General features: G+C 32.9%; 4 protein-coding genes across 4 annotated transcripts; 3 read left to right on the top strand and 1 right to left on the bottom strand.

Moving 5' to 3' along the window:
- Positions 1 to 4,547: 4,547 nt before the first annotated feature.
- On the bottom strand, positions 4,548 to 6,541 carry F4807DRAFT_452924 (putative nucleoside transporter; the record flags this gene model as incomplete). Its single annotated transcript, XM_048000393.1, has 7 exons — positions 4,548 to 4,702; positions 4,759 to 5,268; positions 5,326 to 5,751; positions 5,801 to 5,885; positions 5,940 to 6,049; positions 6,212 to 6,242; positions 6,314 to 6,541. 7 exons carry the CDS (start codon positions 6,539 to 6,541, stop codon positions 4,548 to 4,550), a joined length of 1,545 nt encoding a protein of 514 aa, XP_047851858.1.
- A 2,458-nt stretch (positions 6,542 to 8,999) lies between these two features.
- F4807DRAFT_435417 (uncharacterized protein) lies at positions 9,000 to 10,287 on the top strand. The gene has a single exon (XM_047998885.1). The coding sequence runs from the start codon at positions 9,712 to 9,714 to the stop codon at positions 9,916 to 9,918; it is 207 nt and encodes a 68-aa protein (XP_047851857.1). The 5' UTR covers positions 9,000 to 9,711; the 3' UTR covers positions 9,919 to 10,287.
- Positions 10,288 to 18,471: 8,184 nt separating this feature from the next.
- Positions 18,472 to 20,660, top strand: F4807DRAFT_435416 (uncharacterized protein). The gene has a single exon (XM_047998884.1). The coding sequence runs from the start codon at positions 20,271 to 20,273 to the stop codon at positions 20,526 to 20,528; it is 258 nt and encodes an 85-aa protein (XP_047851856.1). The 5' UTR covers positions 18,472 to 20,270; the 3' UTR covers positions 20,529 to 20,660.
- A 1,084-nt stretch (positions 20,661 to 21,744) lies between these two features.
- Positions 21,745 to 23,459, top strand: F4807DRAFT_462786 (Aft1 HRA domain-containing protein; the record flags this gene model as incomplete). The annotated part of the gene is made up of 3 exons (XM_048001877.1): positions 21,745 to 21,787; positions 21,968 to 23,087; positions 23,144 to 23,459. 3 exons carry the CDS (start codon positions 21,745 to 21,747, stop codon positions 23,457 to 23,459), a joined length of 1,479 nt encoding a protein of 492 aa, XP_047851855.1.
- Between the last annotated feature and the right edge of the window lie 869 nt (positions 23,460 to 24,328).

Raw genomic sequence — 24,328 nt, 5'->3', positions numbered from 1 at the left:
GTGTGTACAGTTGTGTGTACAATCGTATACAATCGTGTACACACACCAGTGCCTACACACCAATAATAAGTCCAAGTTCCTGACTGTGCGGCGGCCACCCCACGCGAAATAGGTCTTAGCAAAGCTGATGCCGAACGGGATGAATTTCACGGGTGATAAGAGTCGATGCTTTTGGCGCCCTTCCGTCCAAGATGTCAGATCCCGAAGCTAATTTGACCACCAGTGGATGTGAACTCTCGGTTAGGCAGGTGAAATCACGCCGGCAGGATGAAGAATGAGGAGCTAAGAAGATAATGAGGAGTTGACAAGCTGGGCAAATGGGCAAATGGTTTGGAGTTTCCAAAGTGTCCAAGACTGTTTGGCCAGATTAGATGTCGCACTCCAACTATATGTCCAGATATTCGATGTTGACGTGGATATATGGGGGATATTGGGTGTAAGTGTGGGAAGGGGGCTACGATATGAACGTTGGGAAAGGTCACAGGTATTTATTGATTAAGCCACATAAACTGCTGAATCTGAGACGAGACGAAAGGAGAGTTCATTAATGAATTTCCCCGGCGCTATCACTGGGCATAAATATCTGATAAATTAATACCTGGGGAAGTTGTACACAAACAGCTGCTGGCCATGTTCCAACCCCAGATTCACTCATTCCGGGGAGCCGTCACTCAAGCAGCATTCGTTGACACAATGTCTGGGACCGTCCACGCAATGCATCAGACACTTACCTATTCGAGTAGTATCCATACTAGGTACAAGACAAAGTATGGGGAACAAGAACCTGGGCAGCAGGGTTATCGGGATTTTGGGGGCAATGGACCCAGACAGACGGACGGAAAAATTGCAAAGGTACATGGTAGATCTATTGAAATAGTGGTATGATAATGGTATGTGCTTTTCCATAGGCATTTTATTAGAAATAATCGGCACGAACTGGCACGTCGATGACATGAGCGAACCTTAGTAGGAATGATGGAATGGTGAATGGGTTGTATCGTGGCCTAAGCCTTGCGTTTCCCATGAAGCCGAAGCGTCTGGGTAAGATTATGTATATTTTATTCTTGTTTTGCTGCACCTCTGTGCCTTTTTACCTTACGTGGCAACGAGTCATAGTAAGACTCCTGCGAGGAATATTTTTGATTAATTGTGTAAGTCAGGTAAACCGTAAGCCCTCACTTCGGAGTATTGTAAGCGATAAGTTCAAACACGTAGCGCACCAAGAGAACGGTTGGCCGAGATTCCAGCTAGGTACAGAATCCTGATGGATCGGTATTGGCGAGATTTCACGGAGTCGACCTAATAAAAGCCAGGACCTGGGACCTAGCTAGGGGATAACGGATCTTGGGGCCGTTACGTGCTAACATCTCCTTGGGTACTACAATAACCTGGGCGCCGAAGCCCTTGGAGACTCTCGGAATATGGCAGGATGTCCAGGAAACCAACCCCAATGAAGCTACTCAGGGCTGAAACGAAAAGAAAAAGGAGGATAAGTGCCGCTAGTTAGTAGTCCCTTTTGTACACGTATGCCCTAAAAAGTAACTCGTAAACCTTCCCCCGAGAGTGCCTAGCTTTATTCTCTCAACTTCTTCATTAAAGCTCACCGGAATTTAAAAGTGCCTGTAACAGGCAAATAACCCGCAGGTGCTTCAGGTCACGTTTCTAAGCAGTCATGATGGTGTCATGTGCTTGCTGCTATGTTGAAAAATCACCGGCAGTCGAGGCCGTGGAAGGTGAGAAGTATCAAAACAGAGGGATGTGATCACATTTGGATGTTGGTTGACGTAGATATTGGTACCTAAATAACTAGGGAAGACTTCGTATATGTCGGTGTGCGCAACGGCAAGTATGGTTGGACAGTAAAATCCCAAGTTCCAAGTTTCGAGGCTCTCATAAGAAAAGCTGCGCGTTCTGTGCGTTCTGTGTGTCGTAACCATGAAGATTTATGCGAAATGATAGTTGACGAACCAATACGGAGCATTCCAGGACCGAGGTTTGGGGGTCGTTGGGAAATTTGCAAAGTTGTGCCGCGCATCAAATTGATGAAAGATTCAATGTTCTTAGCCCTGGGCACTTAAGAGTCTATGAAAGTTAAACTCCAGTTGGAAATGATTGGTCCATTCCGTTCTTCCCCGGGCTGTCCGGTTTAAAACAAGCGGGGGCACCCTGTGGGGTAGAATAATTCAAGCGGTGGAATGGAAGCTCGAAAGAAGGAGCCAAGTATCTAATTTTCAACGTTTTTCCAAAGGTTATTTTGTTTTCTTTTTTCTCCCTCACCCATGAAGTTGGGGGGCATAAAAGCCATGTGGAAGGCAAGGGCTTATTAATGGCGGGAGTGTATTATTATGTGGGTCTACCAGGGCTTTAGCGGGTATCCATGTACTTTTCTCCAGGCCAGGGTACCCGGACCCATCATGGATCAATCCCAGCGATTGCCACTACCCCCTTCTTCCCGTCCTGCGCTTCCCGTTCTGCGCATCCGCCTTATTCCATCTGTCAGTCTGTCAATCCTCTACCATTCAGTTCAAGGGTTGGAACGTTACGGGCCATCTACAACAACTTCGTACCCAACACCCAAAAACTACCTTACCCAGCCTGGGCGTCGATCAATGATCAGCGCTTTCCTCCCGTGGGCTGCCTGCTGTAGCCATATGAATTCACAGCTCTTTACTGTCGCATTGAACGAGATTTGATTAATCTTGTTACGAGATTAAAAAAAGAATGCCCTCTGCCTCAAGCCGTCATAAGACTCGCCGGTACAAGCACGGCTAAGATACTCAGGAGTGTAACAGCGAATAGTAAGCTCGGTTATTATCTCTATTCCCAGTCCGAGCCTACCTGGGCAGCCTGGGCTGGAGAGGTTAGGATTAGACACGATTCTTCACGCGAGAAAAGTCATCATTTATCACCTGGCAATAGGGATAAGTGCAGTGCCCAGACGGGCTCGCATTTCTACCAAATTATCCTGTTTGTTACCATGTAATCTTTCTAGTGTTAAGCTACCCCTATCCTACTGAAACGGAGGGCTTACTAGTTTGTGGTAGTCTCGCAAATCATGGCGGCTCATTGCCTAGTGTTGTGTCTACGTAGGGCCAACACATGCCCTGTCTAGGTACACACCGCCGCCCGAAGCAAGATCGTGTTAGCTGAGTCTAATGATTTGCCCGCGGTGCCTACGGAAGCGCCTTTTAAGGTCTCTGCTAAAGTACTAAGGATATACCTCCTTATTTAGCTTCCGAGCCCCGCCTTTGTAATCCTTCGAACACCTAACAGTTTATATTGGGCATTGTGCAATAACATCATCATCATCCCACAATCTGACAAAGCTTACAGGATCTCGTTGACTCGCAAAAGATCCCATTCCCGCACCTAGAGCTGATCCGTGGGGTGCGTGTGTGCCATCCGCCAGAATACGGAGAGGTGCCTAACCACCTCGGACTTCGGTGAGACAATCTCCTATTTGTCTCTACATCCAGGCACTATTCCTCTTATCAGGGATTATCTATTCAAGACCACAGTTCTTAGATGTGGTGCCGAAAACTCGGAAGTTGTATGTCTTAATTTGAACAGCGCGCCACATCAAGGTTACTAGATGACAACCACATCTCCTCAGAGCAGTAAGGATACCAAGGTATATACGGGGTAGCGTATCCTGTCGTTGCAAAACGACCAAATGTTTCCTAGCCCGAAACTTGCATTTGTGCAAGCCTATCCCCAGACAGGTTTGCTCTCTTCATTGGCTACTCCCCAAGACGGAGTTGCGGTGAGTTGTCTGAGGCTGCAGAATTCAGCCGCTCTTCGTTGGAAGTAGTTGGTCCTGCGGCGAGATATTTGCCCAAGTGGCCTTGAAATATCATAGTCCTCGGCCAATAATTGACGAGTCGACAACCTGTCACATCCTACCTGCGGTGATCAGGGGTTAACTCCAGCATGCTCATCCACGACTGGCTGAGCTGAGATTGCAGATTGCAGATTTGCCTTGAACATTACGCCACGGTCCAGATTGGGAAAGCAACTCTTTGCTTCTTTCGTCAGGCTGCGGGAAGCACGCGTTGCATATGCACGTCACGATCGATGGTGAAGTCACTAGCATATCGTTCGCTAATACCATGGAACCTTCAGGGCTCTACGAGGTCAAAGTGTTCTTATCTAATTGCGCCCAAAGGATCGAGGTCCCCTTTATCACTCCGTGGGGTACGCACCATTTGAAACCTAGGACTTACTACGTACCTACCTCGCCAGCACAGCGCAGACATTAGGTTGCTTCTCCGTTGAACATAACGCTCCCCTCTATTGACGTATGTTTCGCCAAACGTGTGCATTCATCGGAGAAATTCCTACTTCAGAAGGAGACTATGAAAACCCAGTCAAACTCTTGTGTAGCAGCCGGCTTGGCAGACGACGGAGGCGTTTTTGAAATGGCGTATTACCACAACCCTGTGCAGGTTTAAATTCCAAACCAGGCAGCTATGCAGGTGAAAATATGCATCATTCCGTATGGAGGGGAAGGTGTCCCCTGCCAAGTCTATATCCGATCCCTAATATGTTCATCTTCCCAAAAGCTTCCTCTCTGCGATTCGAGCCGGTACAAAGACAACAAGGGTGAAGAAGAGACTGAGCTCGTTCCCGATATCACCACCCGAGTCGCCGATTAGCTTGGCAACAACGCCGGTATACCAGGTTGTCGCCATTCCAAGAATAGCTATAGGTCAGGTCAGTATCAAGGTGCCATCGAGTGAAGCGGGCTGTAACACCAACCTCCAACTATCCCGCAGACCAAAGCAGATCCGCCAGCCCACCCGACCGGTAACATCTCAGGTTTATTCCAAACGCCCAAGGCGTAATTGTCGAATGAGCCACCGCGGAACGCGTAATGTTCTGTGACCAGACAGACGAAAACGGCGGTTGCATAGTAACCCAATAAACTGAGGAAGTCTTGGAGAAACACCAGAAGCCGATCACTGCCAGCCAAGCTCAAAGCAACGACTGCAGCAAAGCAGACCAATGTCCAAACGAACCTTGGCACAACTGCTAGCTTTCGAGAAGACAGTTGAATCGAAAGGCTTGCGCTGTACATTGACGCGCAATTCAAACCGATAGCCGTAAACATCAGCAGAAACAGCATCAATTTTGCTAGCCCTCTGGGGTAGACCATGGCTTGGATCAGGAACCCAATCCCCCTATCGTATTGTTCGTTCCAGACTTCGTTATGCGGTAAGGCTGAGGCGGTTATGGCTCCTATGGTGGCACAAAGTCCAGTAGGGATGACTTAACGCCGGTTAGCAACAATCTGAACGAGTTCAGGGGCTCAGCGCTTATACTTACGGAGGCCTAGGAAAGTGATGAGGAATACGTTTATCTTTGGGATAGTTGCTGGATATTCGACATAAAAGTCGGAAACATAGCCAGCACAGCAAGCACTGCAACCATATATAACGCAAAAGAACGATAGCGCTGCTCCAGAACCCGTAGGACCAGTAGCAGAAGGTGGAGTAGCGAGGTCACCGAATCTGACGGTTTCTCCAAGTATGACCAAGAAAATGGTCATGAATATGAACCAGGTGTACTTCATGAATCGGTAGCATGCTGTCAAGCCGAAGAAGGAGAATATCAAGCTCGCTACACTGCATATTACAACACCGACAGCAGTCCCTACCTTGCCGTCCGAGAAGGCTGAAAGCGCTTGTCCTCCTGTGATCGAACCGGAGGCGCACCATCCTATCTCCTGGACTACGTTGAGCAAGGCTATCGCTGTTATTGATTTTTAGCGGGTTTCCTTCTATTACGTTGAAGAGCTTACCCTTGGCCGGGTACCAACCGAGTGAGTATCGGCAAATCGAGACTTGGCGTAGACCCGTCGGTGCTCCCATCGTTGCGCACCAGCCCTACTAAGGATTAGGCCAGTGAAGCTTTGTCAGGTTTATTGTAAGGGGACCTACAGTCACTGTGGCGCCAGCGATCGAACCGAAGATGATGATTAAGATACTTTGTCGCAGATCCAGGCCTAGCTGCCAGCCTAAGAAGCCTGTTGCGAAGGAGCCGAGGTTCACTATAACAGTGAAAGTCAGTAATCATTTCTTCGGAGAGTATCGAAGGTCCAAGTACGCCTCAAAGGAGACGCGTCTCTTTAGCCAACCCCGAACTGATCAGGACGTTTTAACCCTTCGGACGAACCAAAGTTGATAACAAAAGAACTCTCAATTGTACATACTACAGCCACCAACCCAAAAACCAAACATAGACTAAACTCCGGTCAACTTTCTCCTCTACCAACTGCCCTACTATGCCCTTAAACCAAGGGGCTCTGACTGACCAATTGACCCGACCATCCGGCATAAAATGGGTTCCTCTCATTTGGCAATCTGCGCTGGATGCTATGTCCTTCGACTCCGAGCTTTCGATCAAGAGCATCTTCATAACCTCGCAACTTTTCCAAAAAGCCTGCCTTAGACGGGGGTTGCGAGCGCGCGGGAATCTCTTCGCTAGATGAATCGAGCAGAACTCCCACAACCGGCACCTCGCTCTTCTCCTCGTCAATCATTCTAGGATTCATGCTAAACGTTTCTCGTATCGGGGGTCGCGTCCTTGAATCGTCGTGCAGAAGGAATAAGGAGCTAACTCCTCAGTCTCCTTCTTCGTTTCGAGTCTGGGTGGCCGGCCGTACAAATAAGTAAATGTCGCCTCCCTAATTCTCCATCCACTCACCATGCACCGATCTCATAATCGTAGGTAGATACTGGGTATGGAACAAGACATTCGATAAGTGTTGTAGTACAAAGTGCTGGGTTGTCTGGGCATACCTAAGACAAGTCCAGGCCGTGCATCGACGGACGACTGCGTCGAGCCGAGACACTTGTACCTCTAGACAAGGGGAGGCCCATGTAAATCCCTCCTATCGACATCACCGTAGCTAACAAGAAACCTTGGAAACCTTGATTAAAGCTCTACAGCTTCCCGATTACTAACCACATTATCGATAGGATAGGGTGCTCGAGTCTTCGGATACCTGCATAAGTGCTACAGAAGACGAACCTTGCGGGCCAGGTGCTCGGATGGACATTGACAGTTGAGATGCCGTTAGAGCCGGTCCTCAACCGACGATAAAATGAGGGCGAGCTGAACTGCGGGGAAGAACGAACGCGTCCGTCCTCGCGTCGGCAAGAACCTCGAGCTGCACGACATCAGTTAGCCTTTCGTGCTGCCGAGGAGGCATGTCAGATTGGTGAGACAGGCTTTCAGACCGATCTTCACGGGCGGGTGTCCCTTGGAATGCCACTTGCGTGCCCTCCTCACTCGTGAGCTTCGCGGAAACTTGTGGGGGTTTGCAAGGGCGGGATGTCGCGCAAAGTCGGGCCTACCTCCTGACTACCTAGGCTGAGAAGGTATTTGGACAGGTTGTCCTTGATCAGATCAGAGAAGACGTAGTAGAGAGTGCTTATGTCATTCGTGGCGTTGCAGCTTCCGATCCACACATGGATATACACTTGGAATTACCAGAAAATCTATGACACTCGGGATTTCATCCGTCCCTCGGTACACAAGCTGGACTGCACGTGATTATGACTACTTGACGTTCGCTTTTGAAGTCATCTCATGGTTGAATTGGGCAGATTGGTAATCTAATTAGTGATATCTTTCTCTTAGTATACTAGTTGCTGTCAATTTTGGTAATATCCCTAGTCATGGGGTTGTTCCCTCCAGCGCTTCCTCTCAAAACATGCCGTCTTGTAGCTAACGGCTAGCTATGTATCTAGCCCAGTTCTCTAGCTGAGAACAAGATTTTCAATGTGTTTGATACACAAGTTCCAGCCATAATCGATATCTAAGATATGAAAGCAAACTTCATGGTGCGTTCAGGGGTAAGAGGGAGAGTTCCTCTATTCTTCGTTGTATGTTTATTCATCTGCCTTTCCTTTCAGGAGACTATATGGCACTGACGATAATCCCGTTGAGCTGAAGAGGAAATGCTAGTCCTTATAATATAGAATCAGGTCCTTTAATATGAGAGGAAAGCTAAAAAGCACTCAGCAATATCAAAGACGAGGATATTGATATTAGTTTTCAGCTTTCTTAGAAACTTCGACTTACAATATTGATAAATATCACCTTACCAATAATGATTTCTGCAACGGAAGTATGATTCTAATGCTTGACTGGTAAAAGGGTTAGGAACATAACCTAAAAACCAAAGTTTCTTCAACATGAACCTTGACATGAGCATAAGTTACCTAAGCAAATGGATGACAGCCATACGTTACGGTATCATAACTGTTATTTTCCATGGGTTATCTTATAGTTGCGTTAGATGGCTCGAATATATTATGCTCTTTGAATAGATAGTCTCTTGAAAATTCTTCATCCGGAGATTTCGGAAGATCGCGACTGCTAAGCTTGTAGGACGACATTAAGAGGTATGTATAGATAGGTACATACTTCGGCAAAGTGATACAAACCATATTAATATCCAAAGGGAAATCATCGTCAGCTCGGTAACGATATTATGTAAAAGTATCGGCAATTTCTAGTTCGTGCTTTGTACCTACCTTATTAAAGGCATATGCCCCAGGTTGAGATCTCGGCTAGCCAGGAGAGCCATAATTACTTCACGCTCGTGTACTTGTATAAATACAATTGCTATCATATCTTATACCGAAATATTTCATTGAGTAGCATCAGACCCTGGAAATCCCTAAAAAAAACCCTAATGGCTAAGATTGCTACGGGGCTTTCTATGGGGTCACATATAACTCCTTGAATAAGACTACTTGGAAAATGTATCGTTGGGATCGTAGGGCTAGGTATCGCGGAGTTCGCTACCATTTCAAAGCACATAAAGGATTCACCAGAGCAAGTATCAATAAATCAAGTAGTCAACTTAAGTTTTAAGGAAGTAAGGCGTCTAGAGAGATTGAAGGCGGACTGTAACATACCCCCCCTTTTTGAGCATATGGGCAGGGCTATGTACTCCTGGCAAAGAGAAACAGTACGGTAGTATAATTGCTTCTTATTTACTCACACGATATCATGCCTGGAAGTGCCCGGTAGAACAAAAAACAAGGGTATATTGTCTTCACAAAACTGCCTTGATAGTCAGTATCCGAATCAAGTGGTTTAGTAGCTAAAACGGTGAGTGCCAGAAAGCTCCAGCTAAGTTCAAGTTCAGTAGTGCCTAACTATGCGGTGAGTCCCATCCTTCTAATGTGTAAGTCCGAATATTTTCGCTTATTTTACATATTCTATTATCTCGTCTCAACTTTCTCGCCCACCTCGCCTTCGTCTTTTTATGCATCACTCAACGTCTAAACAGTCATCTCCTTACCGGTTGTACCTTGGAGATCACCTATTCAATGTGGCCTCCCTGAATCAAGCAGCGATGCGTCCCCATACTCGCTATTGGAAGAGACGTGTACTCTGACACGGATCTGATGATGAAAACGCCAGACAATGTATTCCCAGCTAGCGAGGTACACCCAAGCCTGAAGGGATAATACGACTATTACAAGACTCTAGAATCGTTCCCCTAGAGCGCGATTGCTGATGGCGCTCTGCTTACGCATGCCATTTTTTTTTCTACCGCACGAATGGATCGCGAATAGGGCTTAGCACTTTCTAGCAGACTATGCGGACGTTGCCGGCACGAAGATCCATGCTGAGTCTTACAACACTCTTGCTTTATTCGGCACCGAAGTTGCGGCGGCGGTCCGGTGGTATATGGAATCCACGCCCGGGACGACACTCCCCTTAGACGACAGAACTTGGCTATGTGGCACGTCGTCGTCTGACCTAAAGGCTGTCCGGCCTCTGTATTGGCTGTACAACGTTCCCGGAGCAGTACCGGCGGAATTCATCAACAGAGCTCAACTCCCACTAGTGTTCGCATGGATTGAGCGATCCAAGCAATTCATTGAATCGAAATGAAGCAAGCACAAGCCCAGCCGGAGGCGTTCATCGGTCACGGCCGCGGTCGTAATCATGGGAACTCCGTTCGCGGAAGCGGGAAGAAGCATAGATCTTGCCGATGCGGATCGTCGTCTACCCGGACCCAACCGTCCTACGAAAGGAGAAGGCGTGATGATGTACCCAGCATGCTGGGGCGTGATTTGCAAGATAAGAGGTAGATTACCAGATTACCATTAAAGTAGAGGGGATGTCTGGGCGTGCCAGAGTACATGAGCCAACAGAGAAGTTCTGTTTAAAAAAAAATGTGATGGTAATGAGGATCAACTGATGGTGTTTATTGCGGCTATGGGAACTACGTATGTAAAGAAAGAAAGGAAAACCGACGATTGGATGTTTCCTTAACGTCTTAGGGGGGTTAATTTTTATTGTAACCTTTCAGCTTAATAATGTTTAATAGTAAAAATATAATTTATTTACTTAAATTATTAATTATTAAAACATTTAAAATATAAATAATATAAAGTTTAAATAATAATTTTACGGTTTATAATTAAAATATTTAATGTTTTTAATATAATTAAAAATTATAAATTATAAAATTATAATTTAATATTTTTAAATAATATATATATTATTTAATTAAATTTAATAATTATTTTCATTAAATGTTTTATATATAAATTATTTTATTTAAAAAATTATATATATATAATTTAATAAAATTAATTATTTATATTTTAAATTATTTATTATATTAAATTATTTATTTTAAATTAATTAAATATTTATAATTTATATTTTAAAATAATTTATTATTAAAATTAATTTTAATATTAAATTATTTTTTTATAATAAATTAAATATTAATAATATAATAATATTAAATAATTTAAAATTTAAATAATTTATATTTAAAACGGTTTAATTAAAATAAACCATTAATAAATAATTTATAATTTAAAATATTTTTAATAAAATTTAATTTTATATAAAAAATTAAATTTAAATAATTTATTAATTATTATTAAATAATATATTTAAATAAAAATAATTTAAAATTTTATAAAAATAAATAAAATTATAAAAAATAATTTAAAATATATAATTAATTTATTAAAAAACGTTTTAATATATTTAATAATTATATATTATATATTTATTATATTTTTTTCGTTATTATTAATTATTTATAATTAAAATATTATCGAATATTTTTAATAAAAATTATTTAAAAAATAAAAATAAAAACTTTTTTATAAATAATAATAATAATATAAATTTAATATATTAAATAAAATAATTATTATATAATAATATATATTAATATATTTAAAATATATTACGAGAAAAAATTTTAACTTTAAAACGATTAATAAAAATAAAAAAAAATATAATAAAAATATATTATTAAAAATAAAAATAAAAACGAAATTAATATTAATATAAATTATTTAATTTAACATTTATATATAAATTTTCATATTATATTAAATTATTTTATTAATTATATTATAAAATATCGTTTAATATAAATTTATTTATATTTTAAAATAATAAATGTTTTTATATTATAAATATATTTTTATCACGAAAAAAAAAATTATTAAAAATATTTTTAATTTTTTCGAACTTAAATTAATTAAATATTATAATTATAAATAAAAGTTATTTAATAATATAAAAAATAATAAATATTATATTTTTAAATATAAAAAATAATAAATATTATATTTTTAAATATATAAAAATATAAATTTATATATTTATATATAATATTTAATTAATAATTATTATATTATAAATATTATTTATAATTTATATTAAAATATTAAAAAATAAAACTTTATTTAATTTAAAATTTAAATTAAACTTAAAAAAATTAAAAATATTAATTTATTTAATTTAATTACCCGAAAATTATTTTTAAATTTAAAAGTTTATATCGGATTATATTAATTATAATAAATTATTTTTATTAAAATAATATTATATAAAAAATATAATATATTTAATTAAATTAAAAATTAAAATTAAATTAATTAAATATAATTATATTTAAAAATTTAACTTTTAAAACCGTAAAATATATACATTAAAAAATAAAAAATAAAATAATTAAAACGTTAATTTAAAAATATTTATTAATATTTTAAAATAAAATATTATTAAAATAAAAATTTAATAAAATAATAAAGGAATTTTTTTATAAAATTTTTAAATATTAATATAATTAAAAGTATCGAAAGTTTTAAATAAATAAAACCACCGAAAATTATACCCGTTTTAAAATTAATAAATTATTATTATTTATAATTTAAATTTAATTATTTTAATAATATTTAAAAATTTATATTAATTTATATATAAAATTATATTATATAATAAATATTTAATTTTATTTTATATTTATTTTAAAATTTAATATTTTTTTTATTTTATTTATTTTAACTTTTTAATTTTAATTAATTTTTTTTTTAAATTTATAATTCATTATATATTTAAAATAAAAATAAATAAAAAAAATAATATAATATAATAAAAATATTTATATATAATTAAATATATTATAATAAATATTATTAAATTTTAAAAGTTTTAAAATTAATTTAAATTTTTTATTAATTAATAATAATAAATTATTTAAATAATTATTAAAAATTAATTTATAATTAATATTAATTAATAAATTTAACTTAAATTAACGTTTAATTTTAATTTAAACTTATTTAATAAATGTAAATAAAAAATATAATATATTTTATAAATATTTATTTTTTAATTTTAATAATATATATTAATTTTTATTTTATTTAAATTATTAATTTAACTTTTTTATAATTTATATATTAACATTTATAATTTTTAAACTTTTAAAATAAATTAAATTTATTAAAATAAATTAATTATAATAAAAAAGATTAAAAGTTTAATAAAAATAAATTAAATTATTAAATTTATTTATATTTTAATTTTAATATAATTTTAAAATAATTTTAAAATTAATTATTAATTTATAATTAAATTTTTATTAAAATTTAATAAGGTTTATTAAAATATATTAAATATTATATAATTTATTATTATTAAAAAATTAATATTAAAATTAATAAAAAATAAAATATAAATTATTATTATAATATTATAAATTTTATAAATATTAATTATTTATTAATATATAACTTTTTATAATTATTAATTAATGGTTTATTAAAAAATTATTTAAATTAATTAAAATATTTTATATTATTTAACGTAAATATAAAATTAAATTAATCCGGGATATTAATAAACGTATAATTATAAACTTTATTTTTTAAAAAAATAATAAAAAAAAACTTAAAATAAATATTAACTTTAAAAATAATATTAATAAAAAAATGTTTAATATTAATTATAAAACCGATAATAACATTAATAATTTCGAGTTTTTATATATTTTTATAAATGATTTTATTTAATATAATATTATGTATTTTTATTTATTTAAATTATATATATTATTTTAAATTAATAAAAATATAAAATTTTAATGAAAATAAATTAATTAAAATGTTTATTTAAAATAAAAATAATAATAAAATTATTTTTAATGTAAATATATAAAATTAAATAAAAATAATTAATAAAGAAATATTAATGTATAATAAATTTAAAACTTTTATTAATTATTAATTTTAAAATAAATTTAAATCGGATTATAATAATAAAATAAATAATAATTAAAATAAAAACTTTAATAATAATATTATAAAAAACGAATTATTATTAATAATAATAATTTTTATAATTATAAATGTTAATAATAAAATAAAAACCTTAATTTTAATATTTAAAATATTAATAATTATAATTATAAAAGAAATAAAAAAAACGAAAAAAAACATAAATAAATATAATTATATATAAACATTTTCGAATTTTTTTTTAATATTAATATTAATAAAATAAATATATAAAGATTATAAAATAAATGATTTTACTTTAATTTTTAATTTTTATTATATTTAAAATAAAATAATATATAAATAATATTTAATGTTTTTAAAAATTTTTAACCTTTTTAAAAATAATAAAATTATTAAAATTAATAAGTTTTTAATAATAATTAATATATTAAAACGTTATATTTATAAAAAAATATTATTATTAAAAATAAAAATTTAATTTTTAATTTTTAATTTAAATAAATTATTATTTTTACGATTTTATACGGCTAAAATTATAAATAAAAATAAAATAAATAATATTAATTAAATTAAAAATTTTTATTTTATAAATTTTATAAATTTATTTTTATATATTTTATTATCGAAGTTTATTAATATTATATATTTTAATATAATTATATTAATAAATAATCCGGTTAAATTTTAATATAACGTATATTAAACGGGATTTATTTATATAATATTTAATAAATTTATTTATTATTTTAATATTAAAGGTTAAAATAAAAATTTAATTTTTTTAAATAATTTTATGGATTTTAAATATAAATAAATAAATTATTTTTATTAAAAAAACGAAGTAATATTATTTAATATAACACATGTTATTTATATAAAATAAATTTTATAAATATACCGTAATAAATACGATATTTTATAAAAATTAAATAATTTAATTATATTAAATAATATTATTAATAAATATTATAATTAAATTATTTTTATTATTAATTAATTATAAAAAAATAAATTATTAATAAAAGTTATTTAATAATATAAAATTAAAATTAAAATAAATTTTATTATTATTAATAATTTATTATTTTATGAATTTATTTTAATTTTAAATTTTATAAAATATATAAAAAATAATATAATTTTAAAATATAAAATTAATATTAATTTTAATTATGTTTTTAAAAATTATTATTAATTTAAAAATAATATTATATTAATAATAAAAAAACGATTTATTTATTAAATTTTTTAAATAAAATATTTAATATATTTACCGGTATATAAAATTTTTTTAATTTTTAAAATATTAAAAATAAAAAAATTTAATTAAAATAAAATAATTATATAATTTATTAAGTTCGGGAAAATTTAATTTTTATTATTATTAATTTTTATAAATAATTTTAAATTATATTAAGTTATATATAAATTTTTAATAAATGTGTATTTTAAAATTATTTATTTATTAAAAAATAAATATAAATATTAAAAAAATATTTTTTTTTTTATTTTAAGTTTTTATAAATTTAATTTATTTAATATTATAAAAATATTAAAATTAATAATAATATTAAATAAAAAACTTTTTATTAATATTAATAATAAATTTTTTATTATATATATTTTTATTTTAATTTTTATTAACGACATATTATAATAATAAATAAATTTTAATATATTTAATATAATAATAAATAAAAATTATAAATATTATAAATATAAAATTAAAAATAAAAAAAACTTTTTTTTTAATGTTATTAAATGTTAATATAAATATATTAATATTTAATATTAATATTATTATATAAAATAAATGAATATAATTAATAAAAAAAAATATTTATTAATATATAACTTTATTTTTAAACCATTTATTATTATATATATTATATTAATTTTAAACGTTATTTAAAGTTATTTAAGTGATTTAATTTATTCGGAATTTAACGGCATTTTTAAAATAATATATTAATTATTTATAAATTAAATTTAATTTTATTTTTTTAATTTTTTTTTATTATTATTTAAAATTAATATTATAAAAATCTTTTAATTTAAAACGATAATAAAATATTATTAAATGTTTTAATAAATGAATTTTTTTTTTAAATGATAATTTATTTTATTTTTATATTATATATTAATATATAATTTTTATAAATATATTTATTAAATTATTTTAATAATTATTTTTACCCGTTATTAATTTTATAAACATTATATAAAAAATATATTTATCCGTATTTTTAAAAAAAATTTTTATAATAATATTTATAAAAAAAAAAATCAAATATAATATTATAATTATTAATATTTTTATATATATTTTAATTAAAATTATTTATATTAATAATTTATTCGTTAAAAATAAAATATATTTAAAAAACCGGAACTTTTATATATTTATAAAAATAATTATTTTTAATTATTATTTATTTTAATAATTTTATAAAATAATAACCGTTATATTAAATAAAATAAAAAAAAAATTATAATAATAATATTTAAATAATCCCATGCATTATCCGTTATATTATTTAAATTTAAAATTTTTTTAATAATTTTAATAAATTTATTAATAACGTTAAACTTTTAAATTTTTATTAATAAAACGTTAATATTACCATTAATAAAATAAAATAAAACGAAAAATAATATTAACATTAATTATTTATTTATAATATAAAAAATAATTAAATATAAATAATAAATTTTAAAATTTAATATATATATCGAATTATATTATTTAAAAATATTTAAACGGTATAATTTTATTTCGTTTTTAATAATTTTATTAAAAAAAAAAAACATAAATAAATTCATTTATAATTTATTATTAATTTATATAATACATTTATTAAAATATTTTATAAATTTTAAAAAAATTTTATTAATTAAATTAATTATTATAATTTAAAATTTTTTTTTTAAATATAAAAATTTAATGTAAATATTATAATTAATTTTTATTAATAATTTTTAATATAATAAATTTAATATTATTAAAATTATTAAACGATTTAATAAAATAATATTAATTATATTCGTAATATTATTATTTTTAAACTTTAAAAATAATATTAAAAATAATAATAATTTTTTAATAATAATTTTAATTATTATTAATATAAAATATTATTAATTAATTATTTTAATTTATATTAAATTAATATATTATAAATAAGTTTTAAACTTTTTTATAAAAAAAAAAAAATGTTAATATTATTTTATATAAAACTATTAAAAATATATAATTTTAATTATAATAAATTAAATTTTTTTATTATTAATAATTAATTTATTAAATAATAAAAAAAATTTTTTTTTTAAATAAATATATATTATTAATTTAATTTTAATTTTATTTTTATTAAAAATATATAACGTTTATATTATAATATTAATATAAAATCCGATTTTTATTAAATTATTTTTTAATAAAATTAATATATTATTTATTATAATAATTATAAAATTTAATTAAATTATATTTTTATTTATAAAATATTTTTAAATTAATTTATTTTTATATTTTTTTTATATAATAAAAACATTTAAATTTAAATTAAATTAATATTAATTATTAAATTTAATTTATATATAAATTATAATTTATAAATAATTTAATATTATTAATTTTAATTATATAATAAATTTTAAATCGTTATATATATTTATAATTATAATTTTAATAATAAAAATTTTTAATTATAAAAATTTTTTAATTAAATTTTTAATTATTATTATAATAACCGGAAAATTTATTATTAACACGAATAATATTATTAATATTTATTAAAAAATTATTAAAATTTTTATTTTAAAAAAAAAAATTTTTATATAATTTTTTTTAAAAAAATATTAAATAATTAAAATATAATAATAAATTTATTAATAACCGTAATTAAATTATTTTAAATTAATTAAAATATATATTATTATTAATAACGTTTATAATAATATTATATTTAATTTAATATATTTTATTTTTTAATTTTTTTAATTTTATTTAATATAAAATTATTTTTAATATTTTTTTTTATGTTTTTAAAATTTTTTATTTTAATATATTTTATTTAATTTTTTATATATTTTATATTTTTTATTTCCGTTTTTTTTTTTTTTTTTATTATATAATTATTAATATTATTTTAAAAAAATATATTAATATTTTAATTTTATATTTAAAATATTTAATAAAATAATATATTATTAATTATTATTTTATTAATATATATAATTTATAAAATAAATAATTATTTATAATATATAATTTATAATTAATATATATATATATATATATAATTATATTTAAAATTAATAAATTAATTTAAATAAATTTAAATAAATATTAAACGGTTTAATTTATATTTAAACGGTTTATTAATTTTAAATATTTAATTAAAAATTAAATAATTATTATTATAATATAAAAATTTTTAAATATTTTAATTTAAAATTATTTAAAATTTAAACGTTATAATTTAATTAAACCGTAAAAATAAAATTAATAATTAAATATTTTTTATTTAAATTATTTTATATTTATTTTTAAATTATTTAAATTTTAAATTATATATTTATTAAATATATATAATTTATTTATATATTAAAAAACGTTAAAATTATATTTTATTATATATTATTTTATTATTTATATATTTATTAATTAAAAAAATAATTTATTTAAATTATATTAATTAATTTTAATTTTTATATTAATTTAAAATTACGTTAATAAATTTAATATTTAATATTTTTAATATTTTTATAAATTTATATTAATAATTTATAATTTTTATATAAATTAATTTATAATTAAAAAAACATTAATAATTTAATAAGGTTTTTAAAACTTATATAAGTATTTAATAAATAAAAAACGCTTAATTAAACTTTATTTAATAAATTAAAAAGCTTTCGATTCATTAGCCAAGCGGGACTTAGCTCACAAATCTAAATGGCCTTTTGGGGTCAATTTCCGAATGGCATTTCTAGTAGCTTTAACCGGAGTCGACTGCCGAGAGGACCGGTAGTATGTAGTGCGACGCTAATGTATTCAGATGCTGTGTGATGACTTGAATGTTACCGTAGCTGAGGTTCGGTGGGTGAGGCGATGTACCGAGAATGATGTGCGTCTAGATATGTATGATCTGGCCCGTCTGACGCTGATATGCTGTAATAAGCTTATATATAATCTTCAATGTGCGAACGAGGACGAATCTTCAAAAGCAGAATGTAGGTTCCTAAATAGGGGCTGAGCCATAAGCTACAAAGACATAAAAACATATTCAGGAAGGCAGCATATTCGTAAGCAGCCTCAAATTTTAGGCGACGCCAATGTCCAACCAGACATGGATTAGCGGGAGGAATCTAATGATGCCATAAAACTTGCGTCATCGTTGCTGCGCACCTCCAAGTACTATGGTAGATACAGAATCTCCGTGTTAACCTCGCGGATAAAAACGACGGAGTATTGACATCTCGTCACCACGTGTGCATATATATAAGAATAGAAGGGCGACAGGAATGGAGATTCCGTCTACCAAAGATGGAAGAAAAGGGGAGATATCCATGCGAAGATCGTTTGCGAAATACAAGCTGGAGCTTTAGTTAGTAGACGAGGCAAAGACCAGGCGGACCTAAACGCTTAGATGCTGGACGAAGCGATCTCCATGTGCGTGATCAGTCAACCCGCGATCTTGGATCTCAACGGCAGTCAATCACGAAAGCGCCTAAGATAACGAAACGCTGCAACGGACTCAGCAATGTTTGAACATACGAAGCTTAGGTAGGTAGGATCTAGGGGGCGAGATTTCGACGGACGAAAACAAAAATAACACAAATAAAAGAAACACGCGAAGGGAAAAACGAAAGAATGACACAGTCTGCCAAGAATTTAATTGTACTGGGTGTGGTACTTAGAGAGTGACGTAATTCGTTGCGAATTTCCCGCCCTGACCACCTTTTCCAATCTTCCTTCCAAATTTTTTAGGTTGACGCGAAGTTCGCTACATCCCTGGGAGTTGCGACTGTTCAGTTGCTGAGTTGTTATATAGATGCTCGAATTCCACGAGAAGGCGCAAAGTTGAAACTTCATCAGGCAATAGGCAGGTAGGTACGGTATGGAAGGATAAGGGAACGAATTAGCAAACTTGAATCTCTGAGGAAGGTTAGTAATGAGTCTATTGCATGCAAGACGTTCTGAATTAAGAATAGAAATTCATGAATGAACGAATCATCAAATTGGCAAAATCCATCCCTTCCATTCAACAAACCACCTAGATGTTTTCATTTGCTTTATTTCTCTTGCATACGCACTATTTCTTTCCCGGAGAGCCTCCCCCTTCGATTATCATATTCCAATTTGTCAGACGCGACGGGATGTGTCCGGGAAGGCAAAATTGACCAGGTCTTTGCATCGCAACTAGGATATTTGATTCGAAGAAAGAGTCTGACTTGACTGGAAGATGTTTTTTTGCCACCTCAAAGTGATCAAGCGATGTTGGATGGGTAGGATGGTGTGGATGTGCCTGCCGCTTTTCAACTAGCGTCATTCTAAAAAGTATGGTAAAGAGTGGTAAAAAAGACTAGAGTTCCGGCAAGCTTCCAGTTAGTACGAGACTTGTCTCTTGCCCCCCCTGTTATCGAACTCGAGCCTCCATTACATATCAGACACCCTTTATGGCTTTTCCCGCTTTTCTTGGCCATCTTTTTTTCCTCCTCGTGTCCTTGATCGCGATCGCGCCAGTCTTCTTTGTAATCGAGCCTCAGATCCGCATTCCAATTTTTGCTTACCCACCTGTGGGTTCACCCACGTACTTGATGCTGGGGAATCCAGTTGTCAACTTTGGCAGCTATCCAACCACCATATATATTGGATTGGATATATGTGTTATGTATGTATATATGTGCAGATGTATACTACTACACCATGTGTAGTGAATGAATACAAGATCGAAATCGTTATCTACTACCTATTACATCTGCTATAAACTCATGAAAGGGTACTAGGAACCTCATTTGATGTGACTCAATAGAAAGCGCTAACAAACCGGAGATATTAGAGATAAGGTTTAGAATGCGGATGACGGTGTCATCTACATACATTTCAAGGGTCATCATATACAGAGAATACCTACCTATGTAAGTCCTCGGTATTTTTATCTTCAAGTAAGAGTACTACTTACATAATAAAGCCTGAAAAAAGTGAAATTTTTGTTCCCGAAGTCAATTTGGTTTTTAACAAACGTATGTTTTTTTAACTTGCAATCTCCAATCTGAGGAAACTCACCGTTCCGATTGAAATCGAACTGGGGCCGTCGGTACGAAGAAGGTAAAAAGCCCGTCTAGATCAAGCAACCGGGCGAATCACCGCGTAGGCAGTATCATACGTACATGAAATTATCATACGTGTACCTAGGTATCCTAGTTATCCTCCCTTGACAGCGTGTACTACACCAGCAAGACCAGGTATGAGTGGTAGGGAACTGGTTGGATAATTTGGTAATTGGTAGGCACGATTGCAATAGTGGAGGCTAGCAGGCTGCCCAAACAGGCTTAACCAAAGCTAAAACAAATGGGGAATTACGTAGGCGCACTGTCCGGGTACTTAGGGATCTTCGATCACGCCTTCCACACGTCCATTGGATGATCAATCCATGTCTAGTGCGGGCCTTGTCCACCTTCGGCTCCAAGCATTTTTCGGGGGGCTTTTACGTCTGCTGTGCCTGCCTCTTCTCCCAAAAACCACCCCTTATGTCACTTCTTCCCTCATGACCTCATCGCCCAACATCTTCTAACACCTGCAACTTATCATTCCCATCCAAACTGCGTCAACGCCAATTCACAGCAACACAACCGCCCCAGTACGGCAGCAACCATACAAAATCCAAGGCCAAATACGTATCTATCACCTAGTCTAGCCTATATCGTCACTCATTCATCAATTAAACGCCACGATATTCTAGGTTAGCGACCCCGTTCGCTCCTAATTTCCCAGAGGTAGTTTGCCTTTTTTTCTTTGCAAGCTGCCTCCCCCCAAGTCAGCCGTTGTGCGTCAAGCGTATCGTTACATCATATACCTTCCCTAGAACGCACGTACACACGCATACACACAACCCAGCGCCATAAAACCAACTTCGTCATCGTCGTCACAATGGCTCCGACCGAGACCAAGTCATCAGATAATCCTTTGTCAGGTGAGCTCACCGATTATCTGCCGTTCTTTTCGCATTGATCCTTACCATCGGTCACTGCATTGTGCCGTCGCTGCTTATCAGCATCATTCGTGATCCATAATCCTATAATCGTTCCCGATTAACCATCGGAATGCGCTCAATTGGACGTCATTGCTAACCCTCGTCATCGCATCCTCGCAGAAACCAACGGTGACAAGAAACCCGAGCTGAAGTCGGAGAACGCTGCCAACAACGAACCTGGCCGACCGTTGGCGCCTCCACCTAAACCCGGTGAAGATTATTTCTCGAGCAACCTGAGCCTCGAACCCAACCCATTTGAGCAATCATTTGGTACGGGAGGCACGGTGGAAACCCCCGGTGGTACTAAGTTGCCCAGCGTGGCTGCCTTGACCTCGCCGTCGTCGTTGTTGCCGGGGAACGGAAACACGCCATTCAACTGGGGAGGCGGATCTCTTAGGACGGGACCGCTCAGTCCGGCGATGCTTTCCGGTCCGGCGAATGACTACTTTGGCGACACATCGCATACCCTGCGTGGTGGGTTTACGCCCAATGAGAGTTCGCTACGAACCGGTCTGACGCCGGGTGGGAGTGGCTCTATGTTCCCTGCCCCGAGTCCTAACTCACAAGCTCTCTTTGCACAATTAGCCAGTGGTACCGCAACACCTAGCACGCTCGACTTCCATCGGACCGCCATGAGTGCCGCAGCTGCGAAAGCAAATCGCGACAAGCAGCAACCGCAGTCCATGACGTCGCAACCAGAGACGAACGGGGCGCAGATAAAGACCGAGGCCAAGCAGTCTTCGGGCGCATTTGACCCTCATGACAACGATGCTGCCAATGGTCTGTTCATGTTAGCTCAAGGCGCTCAGGGCCGAAACGGCAACCAAACGCAGTATCCCGTTGGCGGTAATCAGCCAGTCCATGCCCACCCAGCTCCACCCCCGCCCAACCAAGCCAATAGTAGTACATCACCGCAGATGAATGGAAATGGTGCACCGTCTACGTCACCGACGAGGGGAGTTAGTGAAGCAGCCAGTGGGGTCTCAGACGAAAGCGAACCGGCGAAGCCAAGCACAAGGGGGAAAGGAAAGCGTGGCGGCGCTGCAACCACGAACGGACGACGTAAAGCCGAGGAGGCTCCTGCAAAGCAGCCTGCTAATAAGAAGTCAAAAACCGCTCCGTCGTTGAATGGTAATGACATGTCCTCGGATGAAGAAGATGATGAAAAGGGTGACGGTTCGCATCCCAAGTCAAAGATGACCGACGAAGAAAAGCGGAAGAACTTCCTCGAACGAAACAGGTATGATTATTTGCGTGCTCGATTTTTACGTCCTGTTGCTAACGTAGTCTATTCAGGGTTGCCGCATTGAAATGTCGCCAACGTAAAAAGCAATGGTTGGCTAATCTCCAAAGCAAAGTGGAGATGTTTAGTAGCGAGAACGATGCCTTAACAGCACAGATCTCTCAGCTGAGGGAAGAAGTCGTTAATCTTAAGACCCTTCTGCTTGCTCACAAGGATTGCCCAGTTACGCAGCAGCAAGGGTTACATGGGGCGTTCATGCAACAAGCGATGGAGACTTACAATCCACAGATCAACCCGTACGGGATGGCGGCACCCATCCCCAACCAACCCGTCATGGCGGGGCAAGGGGTGCAGCGACGCTTCTCATAGAATGAACAGGTCGCTCCCGGAAGTTCCGTCTATTCGAACATAGATAACTACCACCAAGAGTAATGATCAATATCATGGGTCCTGGGCGGTAGAAGCCCTGGCGCCTACGGATCTTTGGTCGTCATGTTTTGACTGATTTTCAAGGAAAAGAAAACCCCTTAATGGTATTGGGCGGTAGGAAAAGTGATTAAGCGCTCCTGCTCTTCTGACGATATTAGAGGTTGGCAGACGTTCCTGGACGGGGGAACGCTCGCCTTTTAACTCTAGCGTCTGTAATAACATTCGGAGATTCACGAGAGCACGATAGGGCGTTTAGGCTATGGCTGCATTGTGGCACGTCTTACCACGTTAGCGGGAGACGTATCGCCTACAGCTTCGCCATGTTATCGGGCGATATTGCTATATGTACGTATCTGGCTGGGCATACACATCAAAAACGGTGTTTAAGGAGGGATACTGGAAGTACTTTTGCTATTACAACGTAGGCGTTGAGAAGGGACGGGGTGATGTGCAAATAGGGACTCGCGCCATCATCGTCTATCTCGGGAGTTACTGGTCTTCGATTCAACCGTTTATATTAGCTAGCAGATACACGTAGGCTCTTAGCAAATGATTGACCGTCGTAAAAATGCTGATACTGTGCCCGTGCATTTGTGCTTCTTATAAACTTATGAAGTCTGATGATATTGGTAAATTGGTGCCAGATGTTGTGTCGAGATATGACTTCATGTATTGGTAAATTCATAATGGGTTCATTGGCCGGTGCTGGAAGAATTATTAGTTAATTTAATTGCATAAGCGGTAGTATACGTGTAGGCAGGTAGAGAGAGGGGGTAGAGTAGATTGAAGCGGGTCGCGGCAAGGCTACG

The sequence above is a fragment of the Annulohypoxylon truncatum genome (assembly GCF_022578515.1).
Source record: "Annulohypoxylon truncatum strain CBS 140777 unplaced genomic scaffold F4807scaffold_28, whole genome shotgun sequence".
NCBI lineage: Eukaryota > Fungi > Ascomycota > Sordariomycetes > Xylariales > Hypoxylaceae > Annulohypoxylon > Annulohypoxylon truncatum.
The sequence above is the reverse complement of the archived record's forward strand: the minus strand, read 5'-3'. Positions and strand labels throughout refer to the sequence as shown.